This window comes from Glycine soja, chromosome 19 (genome assembly GCF_004193775.1).
Source record: "Glycine soja cultivar W05 chromosome 19, ASM419377v2, whole genome shotgun sequence".
Taxonomy (NCBI): domain Eukaryota; kingdom Viridiplantae; phylum Streptophyta; class Magnoliopsida; order Fabales; family Fabaceae; genus Glycine; species Glycine soja.
The window spans coordinates 37,914,527-37,930,216 of record NC_041020.1 but is presented as its reverse complement, the minus strand read 5'-3'; the positions used below and the strand labels follow the sequence as shown (position 1 = coordinate 37,930,216).

At 32.7% G+C, this 15,690-nt stretch overlaps 2 protein-coding genes across 3 annotated transcripts; one reads left to right on the top strand and one right to left on the bottom strand.

The window, feature by feature from the left end:
- Positions 1-316: 316 nt before the first annotated feature.
- On the top strand, positions 317-2,219 carry LOC114398950 (calmodulin-like). The gene is made up of 2 exons (XM_028361042.1): positions 317-574; positions 1,589-2,219. The coding sequence occupies exons 1-2, from the start codon at positions 499-501 to the stop codon at positions 1,960-1,962; spliced, it is 450 nt and encodes a 149-aa protein (XP_028216843.1). The 5' UTR covers positions 317-498; the 3' UTR covers positions 1,963-2,219.
- A 3,348-nt stretch (positions 2,220-5,567) lies between these two features.
- On the bottom strand, positions 5,568-8,390 carry LOC114398450. Of its 2 annotated transcripts, none has more exons than XM_028360646.1 (3): positions 8,237-8,390; positions 6,035-6,142; positions 5,568-5,960 (listed from the first exon to the last, which is right to left on the bottom strand). In XM_028360646.1, the coding sequence occupies exons 2-3, from the start codon at positions 6,126-6,128 to the stop codon at positions 5,815-5,817; spliced, it is 240 nt and encodes a 79-aa protein (XP_028216447.1). In that variant the 5' UTR covers positions 6,129-6,142; positions 8,237-8,390; the 3' UTR covers positions 5,568-5,814. The 2 variants fall into 2 exon arrangements, with proteins under 2 accessions (XP_028216447.1, XP_028216448.1); XM_028360647.1 differs by having other exon boundaries at positions 6,035-6,137; positions 8,237-8,389.
- Between the last annotated feature and the right edge of the window lie 7,300 nt (positions 8,391-15,690).

Below are 15,690 nucleotides of genomic sequence, written 5' to 3'. Positions count from 1 at the left end.
ATTAAACGTAACATGTTTTACTTTCTTTTTTGTTGAATTAAAATTGGAATGCTAAACTTGAAACACTATTTTTGTACAGACTTCCATTTAAGTAATCTTACTCCTTGATGCCCAAATCAATTACATAATTAAATCATGTGAGAAGTTACATATTATTCTTCATGATTGATGCCAAACTTGCATAGTTGCATATAAGAGAATATTTTCATTTTTTTAGTGCAATTTCTCGTATAATAAGGGCCTTAATGGTAAATTTAGTATGCTGATGATTTGGGAGGAGTTTTTGAAGGGTCAAAGGAGAAAAAGGAAACAAGTCAATTTTATTTATGGTAAGGAAGTTGGTGGCATCGATATAAGAAGGGGAGGTTTTGTCGGATTAAGATTCAAAACGCTGTTTTTCGCAGTTTCTTCGTTTCTCTCTCTCTCTCTCTCTTTCTTCAGAAAAGCAGAAAGAAATAACCCATTCAAAAAAAGAAAGAGCAATCAATTCCAATCACAATGGCAAATCAACTCACCGATGAACAGATCTCTGAGTTCAAGGAAGCCTTCAGTTTGTTCGATAAGGATGGAGATGGTATGCTTCAATTTATTCTTCTTTCCTTATTAGTTGTTAATTTTTTTTTATAGGGGGGATTGGAATCTTTATCAAATTTTTTTTGCACATCTTTTTTAGTTTACCTTTGCATATTTATTTCATTACCATCACCACCTTAATTATAATTAGCTCCTTCCTTCTCTAGATCTTTTTTCCTTTTTATAAAATAAATGTATCGTTGTTATTTTTTGCTAGTTTCTGTCTTGTTAAGCAGTTTTTATGTTTTTCCGGTTCCAGAACAAAACTTGTTACATATGAGTTTATAGTACTTCTGTCTCAAGACAAAAGATTAAAGAAAACAATTTATTTATTTTGTTTATGTTTTTGCTTTCTTTTTTGTTTCTCATCCTAACATTAATACCCCAAATATAACATGATTGCAACCAGAAAGAACTTCAGGTCTTTATCATGCCTATGATCATATTATATTGAAACATAAAAGTCCGCTTATTTAAAAGTATTTTTTTTCAACTTCATGATTTTTTTTTCTGAAAAACATTATTGTTTTCAAAAAATAAAAGACAAACATACCCAAAGCTTAGTTTTGATAAATTTTATAGATTTTACAATATTTAATATTTAATTGTTAAGTCGTTATTTGTGAAAAAAAAGAGTCCTATTTTTTCAATATTTAACAATATTTTAATTATGAGATATTTTAAAGGATGAAATAATCAGAGCATGTAGATAGACTGACAAGGTTGTTTGAGTTCAAGTCTTAAATATGCAGCTAATAAAAATTGTCTTCCATGAAAAATACTAGCAATCTTTACCAAAGAAACAAAATAAGATTTTTCTTTCTTATTCTTTTTTAATACAAGAGAAAGGATCAGAAAATTCATAATCAAAACTAATTTGGAAGATTTTTCTGCAGATTGCAGAAGCCATTGAAACATGTGGCATTTATCCCTATGAATATGATTAATACTTGTAAGCATATGCTAAATTGTGAGGTTCTGTTTGATGTGTACATGATGTGTGACCTTATTGCAGGTTGCATCACAACAAAGGAGCTTGGGACCGTTATGCGTTCGTTGGGTCAGAACCCAACAGAGGCTGAGCTCCAAGACATGATCAACGAAGTAGATGCTGATGGCAATGGCACCATTGACTTCCCCGAGTTCTTGAACCTCATGGCCAGAAAGATGAAGGACACTGATTCTGAGGAGGAGCTGAAGGAGGCGTTCAGAGTGTTTGACAAGGACCAGAATGGGTTCATTTCTGCTGCTGAACTCCGCCATGTGATGACCAACCTTGGGGAGAAGCTCACTGATGAAGAGGTTGATGAGATGATTCGAGAGGCTGATGTTGATGGCGACGGCCAAATAAACTACGAGGAGTTCGTTAAGGTCATGATGGCCAAGTGATGGCACACCATCTCCACTAAATTCTTAATTGATCGGAAAAAAATGACAATGTTGACGCTTGGTAAACTACACTTAGTCCTTGCCTAATGTCACTATTGTCTTCTTTCTAAATTTTTATTTGATTGCTTTGAATTCAATCTTATAGTGGAAAGCTCTGCTGCTAGTGGTAATTGTGTTGGAATGGTGTTTTCTAGTTTCTGTTGTGACTGTGTCTCAAGTGTTGATGTTTATTCAACTCTGCTTTCTTCTGCTCCTAATTTTTTGTCTCAAGTGACTGTGTCTCTAGCAAATAGAAGAACCCCTCTTAAGGACGCTTGAAATGACAACCATCTATTCCAAACCATGGTTGATATCCTCTCACAAATCCTTTTTTTCATTGCATCCAAACATGCATACCACCTTTTTGAATTCTAGGATCTTATAGATTCTAAGTTCTGATTCTAATTTTACTATGCTTCCTAGATTTATTTTAGAAACAACTCACTGAAGAGGAATAAACATTATAAGATTTTTACCCCTAATTTTCATCAATGACTGTCCTTAACATTTGGCTCCAATCCCTACTTCTCCATCAACTCTACCTTTATTTCAGCATATGATATTTTAGAATCCTATCTAAGTATGCTTTTAAGTTGTTGAGCAATCCAAGCAGAAGTAGCTTCCTTAGTTTTGGTTTGTCTATGTAGTTGTGTACAACATTGTAAGTTTTGATCTTATGCCAGTCCATCTGGGCAAAGAGAAGCATGAATTTACTATAGACAATCTTCAACAGTACATTTAGCTATCACCCTAGACTTCTCATTTTTTTAGTCGGAGAATTTGAAATCCCTCATGTATAAAAGAGCCCTTAAGAACTTCTCTAAAATGATAGACATCAGCAAACAAAATTCCCCTTTCCAATGTGACTTTCCCACTAGTATGTCAAACAAATGGCTTGCCCAAATACCCTTATCTATTATCATCTGAATGACCGAATGTGTACCTTATCATTACCATTACCTCCATGATATTTTCTTCTTGCTCATATTCAAACTTAAAATTATCACCACTCTTATGATTAGATTCACAACTTTCATTTTCTAGTACTCAATTTACATTAGATCCACTTATTTTAACTTCATTCTTCACGCCTCCATGAAACATTTTCACTATTTATATTAACATTATTTTCAACAACAAAAAAATATATTCGTAATTGGTCCAGCTTCCGCTTCAGCATTCTCACCTCCGCTACCCTTTTAATATAGGCAAAGCAATATTAATAAGTAACCATATATAGACCTTAGTGTGAGTTTGGATGGAGCATTTTAGAATTCAAAGGGATTTTAAAAAAAACTTCGTACCCCATTGCCCATTACCCTTTGCCCATTACCCTTGCATATGCAAAGAGACTGTTTCCGGATTCGAACCCATGACCACCAAGTCACCAAGGCACAACTTTACCGCTGCACCAGGGCTCACCCTCAATTCAAAGGAATTTTAAATTACAAGAATTTCAATAGCTTATATTTAAATTTCTTCCTTTCTAAATTTTATTGTTTGGATAAGGAAATTAAATTCCTTCATTTTCAAAATCTTGTGTTTGAATAAAACAATTAAATTTTTAAGATTTTTTATTTTGATAAAATAATGAATCTTTCTAAAATTGTGTAGTTGAATAGAATAATTAATTTCTTTCATTTATAAAATCCTTTACCCAGAATAAGATAATTATTCTTTTCACTTATAAATTTTATTATTTAAATAAAGTTATTACTTTTTTCATAATTATTTTATTATATATATATTCTTCTCCAATTACATTGTTAAAAATAAAAGCTTAGAAGTGCAACATATAAAAATATAAAACTAAAAAAATCATTAAGGAAATTCTATCATTTTGTAATCATTAGTTTCATTTTAAAAAACATAAAAATAAAAAATGCTCACAAATGTGAATGAAAATCAACTTATTTCCAATATTCATTCTCAATAAACTTCCATATAATTATAAATTCATTAATAATTAAAAACTTATTTGAATCTCAATTATATAACCAAAATAAGATACAAATTTAAAAGCTAACCAAAGTTGATATCATTAGTTTACCCTTAACTGTTGGGTGATTATTCAAAGTTATAACTTATCAAAATAAAAGTCATAATAATTATAGTCAAACAACACTTACAGACTGATACTTTGATGTGGATGTATATGGCTACTTGCAATTGTGAAAGAAGCTTGATTCAAACGTCAGCACTATCTTACGAGTGTGTTTGAGTTAGCGTTTCAAAATCCCTAAGTCTCTAGTTTGTGATAATGAGTTTAATACAATTCAAAACATGCTCTTAATTAAAATTAATTTTAAAGTTAAGTGATTTATAATTCTAAAAGCAAACAATTAATAACACTCAATTAAAAAAATTATTTAAATATTAAAATTATTTAAAATTGTTTTAACTCAATCAATTTTAAATTCAAAATTACTATTTTACCTAAATCTAAAGTATTTTTTTACTAGAAACAATTTTATTCAAATCGAGTAAGACTACAGACCATAAAACTCTCCCTCCCAAGGTTATAATACTTTGACGTTCAAGTCTTTACATTATTACGAATGTGCTATTAGTAAACTTAAACAAACGAATTAACTCGTGTGTTAACTCAGTTCTTGTTAAACACATACAAGTCAATTAAACTCTACATTTGTTAAGTCTCAATTCTAATGGCAATTTTACACGTCAGGATATTTTGCCCTCGAAACGCACAAAATAAATCAATTTCGTTGAATATTTAAGCCGAGTAAACTCACGCAATATATTTGTTTTCAGCTATTTGTTTTGTTCACTTTTTGTCAAACTACAAAATAAAGCAAGAGCTAATTTAAGTGTAAAAATACTTGGGTCAAAATGTTAAGGTACGTTTATGCTTTATTTCTTTAATTAATTTTATTGTCAATTTGGGATGCTCCACAAATTTACGTGAAGTTTACGTATTATAGTTTACTAAATTTTTCACAAATTTACCTGAAGCTTCGAGTTTGAGAACCTTGTACACCCTAAACTACAAATTTACCTGAAGCCCATAATTGCTGAAATGACATTTATCCAAACAGAAAACCCATGACATTACCAAAAATGTCAAATGATGTTCTCTAGTTGCAACCCAAACACTTTAATTTCTTAACTCAGCAAAAAGGCCATAATTTAAACAAAACAGGAATTTTCTTTCCACATAACCTTACATACTAAGAATGAGTTTTCAACGTTTAGTTTTACCACTAAAGAGTAGTTCATGCTAAGCTGAAACTTACTCTCATAGTACCCCCACCCTGATATGATGACAAGTCCACAAATTGTAACATATCCCGTTGATAAGGTTAATGACGTGTTATAAAATTTAAATCCAAAATACATATCTTTGAATTCAGGATTGCTTTAGTAACATTTGATTTACCGGCAAATTGTAACAGTAAATTCAACACCACAGAAGATAATCCAAAAGAGGATTCTCTTACTGAACGACACTGCCTAAAAGCACCCAATATAGTAGCAGATACAACTGACTGCTGGAAACAAAGAATCACAACATAAACCACTAGTAGTAAATTTTTGCACATGTCTGCTAAACATAATTTTAGGCCTTGATTCCCATTCATACCAAGGTAAAGACTAAACATAGAATTTGAATACATGAATATGCATTAGTCAATCTTAAGTAACATTTTATTTAGCAAGTAAACATTCACATGTTTAAACATCCAAACACTAATTAAACTGCAAGAGTTTTACCTCAAACATTATCATCATTTATGGAAAAATATCCCATGACTAAGGTGCACCAATTAACTCAAAATCAATCAACAAAAAATATTACTCAGGGCGAGACTTCACAATGAAATTTTGGCGACTTATGGGATTCATGACCACTGGTGGACCGGCAGTACGAGGCCATGCCTGTAATTTTTTGTCAGTCTCTTCTGCCCACTCATTGTTTGTAATAGTGCCAGGGGTAGTACCTGAAGAAAGAAGTTAGCAGTTACATACTGCTGCAACAGCTACAAAGCAAATTCTTCTGGAAAACACAACTTACCTCCAAATAGCTTTTTTTCTGAAACATAATAATCACAAACCCATGCAACTCCAAATGATCCAAGAATAGCAGAAACAATATACTTGCCTGACATGATTACAGACTACACTACACAAAACACAAGAATAAATAACTAAGTCAAAATTCAAAAGAAAATGGAAAAGACTACATCAATGACAGACATTCCTATCCAAATAAACAAAGGATATGACACAAGAAAATTGTAAAAAAACACGATCAGGGTTGGTTGCACACTCAACTGCACAGGCACTAAAAGCATGGACAAATATAAATAAATCCAAAATGCTTCAGAAGATAATGCATAGATTAACAAAATGGAGTAAATTGTAATAAACCTACATAATGGAAACAGATGCGGCTGGTCCCTTTTGTACTGTCGGAAATCATGTGACAACTACCACCCTTCTCTCCCTCTCTCTCTCTCTCTCTCTCTCACTCTGTCTCTTTTCCTTGACAGTTGTTAAAATCTACCACCCTTCTCTCCTATGGCTTGTGATTATCCTAATTGTTGACCTGTGTTAGAGACTCACTTTGTTAGCTAGGGTGAAATATTTTGTCAATCATTCACCATGATAGATATAACCTCAATATTGGTTCAAGTGCAAGTATTATTGTTGGGCCCAATCCCTCATCAACATTTCAATTTTTTCTCACCTAAACTAAGACTTTTTTCCTATTTCAGAACCACAGGCCACTGTTTTAATTTTAGTGTTTGAGGTACTTTCATCCGTTTACAGAATAAATACCCTGCCTACACAAAAACTGCAACCACAACATTTCTAAGTTTAAGCATATACACTTAAGGTCCATGATGGCCCTTTAACAAGAATAACAGCACCCCTGAAAGTAGCAAAACCATCACCACTTAATATACTTAATAGAACCAGAACCTGCATCCCTATATAATAAACTTCAATCCAACTCTGCTCCTAATAGCAAAACAGATTTTAAATGAATAGACTCCTCCCTGCTTGTTTGGTCTTATCCCTTAAAAACTTCCAGACAAACACTGTATAATTGTGACCAAATTTGCTACATATAACTTCCATCCTACAGATTCTAATAAATAACTAACTAGCAGTTGTTATTTTGTAAACATAACTGCCATCCTTTCAGGAATTTTATTTAATTTATTTAGTGGAAAAAAAGGACTAATAGTTGAATGATTTTAAGTATACCAAACAAAGATAAAGAAGAAGAAAAAAAGAGAGAAAGAGTTTCCCAATAATAATACTAAAATCAGGGTACAACTGAATTTTTTACTATTGTCTTTACCTACTCACATGCAAGCCAATATTATTTTTTTTTGCTATAAATGGTTCAAAATGCAAAAGACAGCAGCTTTTCCAGCCAAAATATGGTAAAAGGCATTAGAAACTCCCCATCTGTAAAGGCATCTAGAGGGGTCACGAATCAAGATAAGGACTAGGGAGTAAACAAAGGCATATTATTGAAATAAACTTTTAATAGTAACATGTTCCAAGGGCACCATATCAGTGATGTTCTACATGTCTACTCAGCCATGACACTGCTAGTTACAAAGTTGACGTGAACAGAATATCCTCATAATCATAAATTGTTGGTCAATGTAAGTGTGGCCAATAATCATGCGAAAAATTGAAACAAAAGAAGAAGTCTTCATGAACTTGGCTAAAACAACAGCCAGAATGTGGTTCAACTAATAACAATTACCCTGGAGTTTTCTATAATCTGATGCACATAGCTACTATTAATCATAATCTGCAACCACTAATCCCATGATAATTGATGAAATAGAAACAACTACAAGAGATAACTGAAGAAATAAGCACGAGACAGATCAAGAACAAAACCACCCTTGACCAACACAAGTTCCACCAAGTATAGCAAAATTAAGATTTTGTAATAAATCACTTAATAGAACATACTAGCAGAGAGAAATTGCAATTTCTTATAATCTAATACACATAAAAGGGCGAAATTATTATAATAATAACTCAAATAAAAATATACATGGATTCAAGTGAAGTAGAGATGGCAATCACAGAGCCTAAGGGCAAGGTGGAGGGTTGATTACTCCTTCTGAATATTATAATGCCTTCACGTTACTGACAGTATTAGAACTCTCCACACAGGGGAAATCAAACCCTAGGAACCCTAATCAGACTAGAGAGAAAGAGAGTTTGAGTGAGAGAAACGAACCAGAGTTAGATCCGAGAGAGCGCGAGAGCACGATAGCGAGAACGAGCACGCGACGAGGGAGAGCGAAAGTGCGCGATCTAGGGAGAGCGAGAGTGAGCCGATCGTTCACGAGGAAAAGGAATTTCCAAAAGGAATTTTGTCTTGGACTCCGAACAAAATTTGTTTGATTAATAATTGGAATTTTTTTTACATAAATTTTGTAAGAATTAAACAGATAACATATTTTTATGATTATTTTTATTATTCATCACATTATATCATTTAATAAAAATAAGATAATATTTTTATTATAATAAGAAAAATAAAACTCAAAAAAATGATATTTTTATTCTTTTTATAAGAAAATTTTCGTAAAAACTAATTAAAAAACATTATGAGAAGAGGTCACTTTTTTAAGAATTTTATTTTTTAAGATGTATATCAAAAATATGTAAAATTAAATTTTTTTAACCTATGATTTCCGAGAAGTCAAAAATTTCTCTCCTTGCTAAATTGAGTCTTATTAGAATAAATAATCAAATTCATTCTTAAAAGTATTATATCATAATAAATAAATTTTTGAAATATGAAAATACAAATTTTGTTTCTAAATATATAATAAATACAACAAATTAGTCTTGTCTTAAATTTTTAAGATCATTTTATCATTAAATTTAATAATATTTAAAAAATAATTTAACAATAAATTATAAAATTTAAGAACTAATTGTTATTAGATTTCTACACAATTAATTTGTTTCATTTTTTATATATTTATAAACTAAATTTATATTTTCATTTTTAAGGACCAAATCATCACCACTTACACTTTTATGTATAAATTTGACTATTTACCAATCAGATAGTTTTATAAAAACAAAATTATTTAAACGAAAATATAAATTTTAACTGTTAATTAAAACTAACAATTAAGGTTATTATAAAAAATACATGCACTGAGTTACTTAAATTTTTTAATTTTCTCTCTAAAAGTTATAATTGGTCATTTTTAAGACAAAAGCATAATCGATACTTTTTCATTTTTTTCCCCGAGCTGGACAATGTTTTACACTTGAGGTTTTTTTCTTAACGAATAAAATAAGTTAAAATGAAATGAAACAGTATCCTGTGAGGCTGTGACAATCTTTTAGGCCTCTCCAAATTACTTTTGAAGTAGTAACTCCCAAAACAACTCAACATTATTTTGATAGAAATGAGCTGGTAAACAAAACTTAAAATGGATTAATATATATTGGAATTAAAGCATCTCTCTTTTTTGGTTTGGCAAAGAAATAGGGTAGAAGAGAAATAAATGGTTGTAGAACTCTCACAAAAACACACAAAAAAAGAATTATTGACGTAAAACATTAAATTTACTGAGATAATGACGTAAAATATTAGATTTTTTTATGTACTTACATAAAAATAAATGATCCAAAAACAACACACTGACGTAGAATATTGAGTAACGTAATGACCTAAAATAAATGCATCATTGTTGCACTAATCTAGAACATCGAATTTCCTTAAGCACTTGGGTTCCAATATTATTGAAGTTATAAGCTTTCTAATAACTTGGAATGAAAAAGCAAGAAAGAAGAAACAAACAAAAAGATGCTGAGGAAAATCTCGGAATCAGTATATTGATAAACTTGCAAAACAGTCTACAAAGGTTATATCTTCTTTAGTCATCAGCTATACACAAATATATATATATATATATATATATATATATATATATATGAGGAACAATAGAAAACTACAAACAGAATAGTTATAATAGAATTAACTGTATAACAGAAAGTAGTTAAAATAGAATGACAGCATATGCAGAAATAGCAGGCCTTGATCCAATATCCCCCCTTCAAGATGGGAGAAAGATGTTATCAATATCCAGCGGCAATGATACTGAGGAAGGTATTTTGAGGTAAGGCTTTGGTAAAAATATCTGCAAGTTGGTGATACTTTCTTATATGCATGAGCTTCAAAACTCCTTGAGAAACCTTTTCCCTAACAAAATGTAGATCAATCTCTAAATGTTTTGTCCTCTCATGAAAAGTGGGGTTGGAAGCAATATGAATTGCTGCTTGGTTATCACAGTAGACAGCAGCAAAGGGAATTTTGATATTGAAATTAGTGAGTAAATTTTGAATCCATGTAATTTCACTAGAGACAAAAGCCAAGGACTTGTATTCTGCTTCTATTGAGGATCTACTCACTGTCTTTTGTCTTTTGGCTTTTCAGGAAACCAAGGAATTCCCTAAGAAGATACATAAGTCAGTAGTGGATCTTCTATTTTCAGGACATGATCCCCAATCTGCATCCACATATGCATGTAACTTTGTGTCTGAGTTGGCTCTAAAAAGAATACCTTGACCAGTAGTGTGTTTAAGGTACCGAAGTAACATGTTAGCAGCATGCATGTGGTTTGTATAGGGTTTGGAGACAAATTGACTTAAACTTGTGCACACAATAACATATATCTGGCCTAGATATAGTTAAGTACAAAAGCCTTCCAACGAGTCGCCTATAAGATCCTGGATCAGCAAGCTTTGTTCTTGAGTTAACTGTCAATTTGTTATGTGCTTCCATAGGAATCGAAGAAGGTTTGCAGGCAAGCATTCCACAATCTTCAAGGATAGACAATGTGTAATGTCTTTGGCACATGAAAATGCCTTCCTTTAATCGAGATAGCTCTAGGCCTAAGAAAATTTTTAGGTCTCCTAGATCTTTGAGTTTGAAGTGCTCTTTCAAAATGGACTTGGTTCTGGATATCATGGCTTGACTTAGGCTAGCCAGGATAATGTCATCAACATAAACCAAAATTGTTGTGAAATTATCTCCTTCTCCTTTAGTGAACAATGAGTAATCATACTTAGATTGTTTGAATCCACTTCTGAGTAAAGCATTGCTGAAAACATTGAACCAAGATCTTGAAGCCTACTTCAGTCCATATATAGATCTATTCAGCTTGCAAACTAATGGTGGATTGGGTCCCTTGGTGACACTATGTTGATAGCCTTGTGGAATGTTCATGAATATCTCTTCTGAAAGAGTCCCATTGAGGAAGGCATTGTTGATGTCTAGCTGAGCTAGATGCCAACCATTGGATGCTGCTAGAGATATCAGCAACCTTAAGGTAGTTATTTTTGCCACAGGTGAAAAGGTTTCTTGAAAATCTAACCCATATTGTTGTGTAAAACCTTTGGCAACTAACCGAGCTTTATGTCTTGCTATTGTCCCATCCGAATTCAGTTTCAGCTTAAAAATCCATTTGTAACTGATAGGTTTCTTCCCTTGAGGCAATGGGACGATGGTCCAAGTGTTATTGAGCTCCATGGCCATCAACTTAGCAGATATGGCTTCTTGCCATGGTTTATGCTTGATGGCTTGGCTGTAAGTTTGCGGCTCATGGTTTTCTGAGATTTGGAAAATGTAGTGTTTATGTGAATCAGAAAGTTTTGAGTAGTCTAAGTGATGATGTATAGGGTAGGTGACTTTGTTTGTGCTGGTTACATTGTAGCAGTGGAAATCAGTAAGATATTTTGGAGTGTTTGAAACTCTGGTAGACCTTCGCAGGTTGAGGAGTATGTTGTGGTGTATCAGCTGAGTTAGTGGAGGTTAGGAGATTAGGGGTGACATAGAGGTCAAGAAACTCTCTGTCACTATTGTTGGACTGTTGGTTTTTGAAAGGGAATATATTCTCAAAGAATTTGACATCTCTGGATATGAAGATTTGCTTAATAGACAGGTTGAGAAGCTTGTAGCCTTTATATCCTTGAGGGTAGCCAAGGAACACAACTGCAATAGCTCTAGGTGAGAATTTGTGTTTGCTTGATATTAGAGTGGAGGCATAGCATAATGTTCCAAAGGTCCTAAAATCAGCATAGTTAGGAAGTTTAGCATATAAAATCTCAAAAGGTGACTTGGCTTTCAAAATGGGGCTAGGGGTCCTGTTCATCAAGAAAACTGCAGTTTTAACACATTCACCCCAAAATTTTAATGGTAAATAAGGTCGAAACAACAAGGCTCGAGCAAGATTTAAAATATGGAGGTGTTTCCTTTCTACAACATTGTTTTGTTGTGGGCGTTCCACATAGGAAAATTGGTGTAGGACACCTTTCTTTGAAAAGAAATCTAAAAAGGTAAGCTCTTTTGCATTGTCAGATCTGAACCAATTGATGGTGGTTTGAAATTAGTTTTCCACATATGAGAAAAATTATGGTACAATAGAGAGACAATCAGATTTATTTCTAAGAAGGTAAATCCAAGTGAACCTACATTTATCATCTACTAAAGTTAAAAAATATTTAATTTGAATCCATCAAAGGTAGCTTCCCTAAAGGGTTCCCAGATATCAGCATGTATTAAATCAAACAATTCATCACTAAAGTTGTTTTGGTTAGTGAAAGCTAATCTGTTTTGTTTGGCAATAGGGCAAACTTCACAGTGAAATTTTGAATCAATAGAGGATAGAGGAACTTTATTGCAAATCAGTTTGTACACAGGTATAGGTATGTGGCCCAATCTGTGGTGCCAAGTTTCATAGGTAACAACATTACAAGATTGTATACTAGTATCATGAAAGGAAGATTTAGGGAAATCAAAAAGAAGTAATCCTTGATGTTGCCTAGCGGTGCCAATCCTCCTCAATGTCTTGAGGTCCTGAAGAACAAAGCTGTTAGGTTGCATAGTAAATTGGAAAGAATTGTCATTTATCAAAGACACAAGGGACAACAAGTTAAATCTAAAGGATGAAATGAAGAACACATCATGCAGGAAGATGTCATCATTCAGTTTTATGCTTCGTATCCCTTCAACCTTTACCTTGGTGGAATTAGGTAATAAAACATGAGAATCGTGTAAAGATTTAAATGAATTAAATTGTTCTTTTAAGCAACATATATGTGAGGTTGCTCATAAGTCAAGAATCCAATAATGGCAAGATTCATTGAAATCAAAGCTAGTGTTCATGCAGATACCTGAAACATTTGTGGCAAGAGTATCAAAATTGTTCTCTGTGTTCAATTGTTTTGTCAAGAAGCTAATCAATTGTTGACATTGGGCAGTGGACAAAGTATTTGTGGCACCATGACTCGGGGACTCATCATGATCAGTTACCTGATTTACAGTTTGCTGAGGCTTGTTCTTGAAGTAATTTGGAGGATAGCCAACAAGTTTGTAACACTTGTCCTTTGTATGACCCAGCAGGTTGCAATGAGCACATTGAGGTCTCTCTTTCTTGGCATTCCTACTCTTACCATTAGTAGGGTTCTTGGTTGTAGAGTTGACAGCAAAGGCCATAGTATTAGAGTTTAGAGAAGGTATGTGGTTTACAACAATTTCTCTTTGTATTTCTTCTTGAATAACAAGAGAAAAGACATTACCAATGGGAGGAAGAGGATCAGAGAGGAGAATTTGACCTTGGACCTGAGCAAAACTGTCGTTTAGGCCCATTAAAAGGGACATAACATATTCAGATTCAGTGTAATCTTGTAGAGTTTGTAACCCGCCACATTTGCATTGGAAGGTTGGTTTATAGCCTGAGAGTTCTTCCCAGACTGATTTTAATTTGGTATAGTAGGTACTAACATCATCACTTCCTTGTTGTAATAACATTAGATGCCTTCTCAACTGGAAAATTCTTGGACCATTCTTTCGGGAAAATTGTCTTTTCAAATCTTCCCAAATTTCCTTAGCCGTGTTGGCAAACAAGATGTTGCTAATGATATCTTTAGAAACAGAATTGTAAAGCCAAGAAATGACAAGATTGTTACCACAAGTCCATGCAGCATATGTAGGATCGGTTGTGGTTGGCATCGGGAGGGATCCATCGATGAAGGTCACTTTGCTCTTCAGCGAAAGAGCTACCATCATTGCACGGCTCCATGTGGTGTAGTTCTTGTGGTCGAGAGGCTGGGATGTAAGGACGAGTCCTGGGCTATCCGAATGATGTAGAAACAGTGGATGAGAGGGATCTTGACTGAATCTTTAATTGGTGCTGCCATGAATCCAAATGGAAAAGCTAATGGGAGAATAGACAAAGTAGAAGATCATAGGCCCATTGAGGAAGAGGATCATAGAGGTTATTGTTCATCTGATACCATATTGAAGTTATAAGCTTTGTAATAACTTGGAATGAAAAAGCAAGAAGGAAGAAAGAAACAAAAAGATGCTAAGGAAAAACTCAAAATCAGAATCAGTATATTGATAAACTTACAAGAAAGTTTACAAAGGCTATATCTCCCCTAGTCATCAACTATACACAAATATATATAAGAGGAACAGTAGGAAACTACAAACAGAATAGTTATAACAGAATTAACTGTATAACAAAAAGTGATTACAAAAAGTGATTAAAACAGAATGGCAGCATATGCAGAATACATATGCAGAAGTAGCAGGCATGGTCCAATAAATATTGAACTAATTTACCCTTCTTCTAAAGTCCAAGAACTTGAGAAGACAAATACCCTCCTCCACCTTGAGTACTTGTTGACTAAATCACCGTGAATGGATGGAGAAGGCATCGTCAACTTTGTAGAACCCCACCTACTCACAACAATTTTGTGAAAATTGGTTGATTAACATGTAGAGATCATCTTTATTTTGATAACCAAGCAAGCGATTTCTTTTTCTATTCATAATCAAGCGTGATACAACCACAAGTAGAGATCCGATTGATGATTGGTTGGTGCTTTGTAAATCGATTAATACTTGTGTTTCAGTTAAATAAAAACAAATACGAATATTTGATAAATATAAAAAAGTTTTAATTTCTGTGATTTTTTCTTTTCTTTTACTTATTAGTATTTCTTTCTTTTTTCTTCTGTTCATTCGAATGATAAATCTTTCTTTCTTACTTACTTTTTATTCATTTATTAAATAATAAATCTTTGATGTTTTTGATTCTCTCCTGCCTCTACAGCTCGAAAAATTAAAAGTAAAAACACGAAGAAAAAAAAAAGATAGAAAGGAAAACAAACGATGAAGAAATGAAGAGAAAGTAGAGAGATAAAAAAAGACCGGAGAGAACTGTAAAAAAACTTATGCTGGATCATGTCTCAACCACTTATATCACACAAGAGGGACGATTATTGAAAAAGACCAAATACACCTTTTACAGAGCATTTGTAAAGTTAATTTTAAATGAAATTAATTTTGAAATAAAATTATATACATTTAGATATTTTTATTCCAAAATTTAGTTGATAATAGAATTGATCAAACGATCTATTTGATTATTTATTTTATTTTTTTATTCAGTTTAATTTTTTATGTGTGAAAAAGTTAATTTTAATCCTTAAAATGATTCTTTCGTCAATTTAAGGTTAACACGTTAACAATCCAGATACTGACGGCTTTTAGCTGCCGCAAAACAAATAATAAGGAGAACTAATTTCATCCTTCATAAACCTTAAGTCTCCTTTTCCCCCAAATTTAAGATCACATATTCTATTTTCTTGTAAACACAC

Coding starts and splice junctions, on each gene's coding strand:
- LOC114398950 (XM_028361042.1), top strand. CDS start 499: ATGGCAAATCAACTCACCGATGAACAGATCTCTGAGTTCAAGGAAGCC. Junction 575..1,588: donor GTTCGATAAGGATGGAGATG/GTATGCTTCAAT, acceptor ACCTTATTGCAG/GTTGCATCACAACAAAGGAG.
- LOC114398450 (XM_028360646.1), bottom strand. CDS start 6,128: ATGTCAGGCAAGTATATTGTTTCTGCTATTCTTGGATCATTTGGAGTT. Junction 5,961..6,034: donor AGAAAAAAAGCTATTTGGAG/GTAAGTTGTGTT, acceptor TTCTTTCTTCAG/GTACTACCCCTGGCACTATT.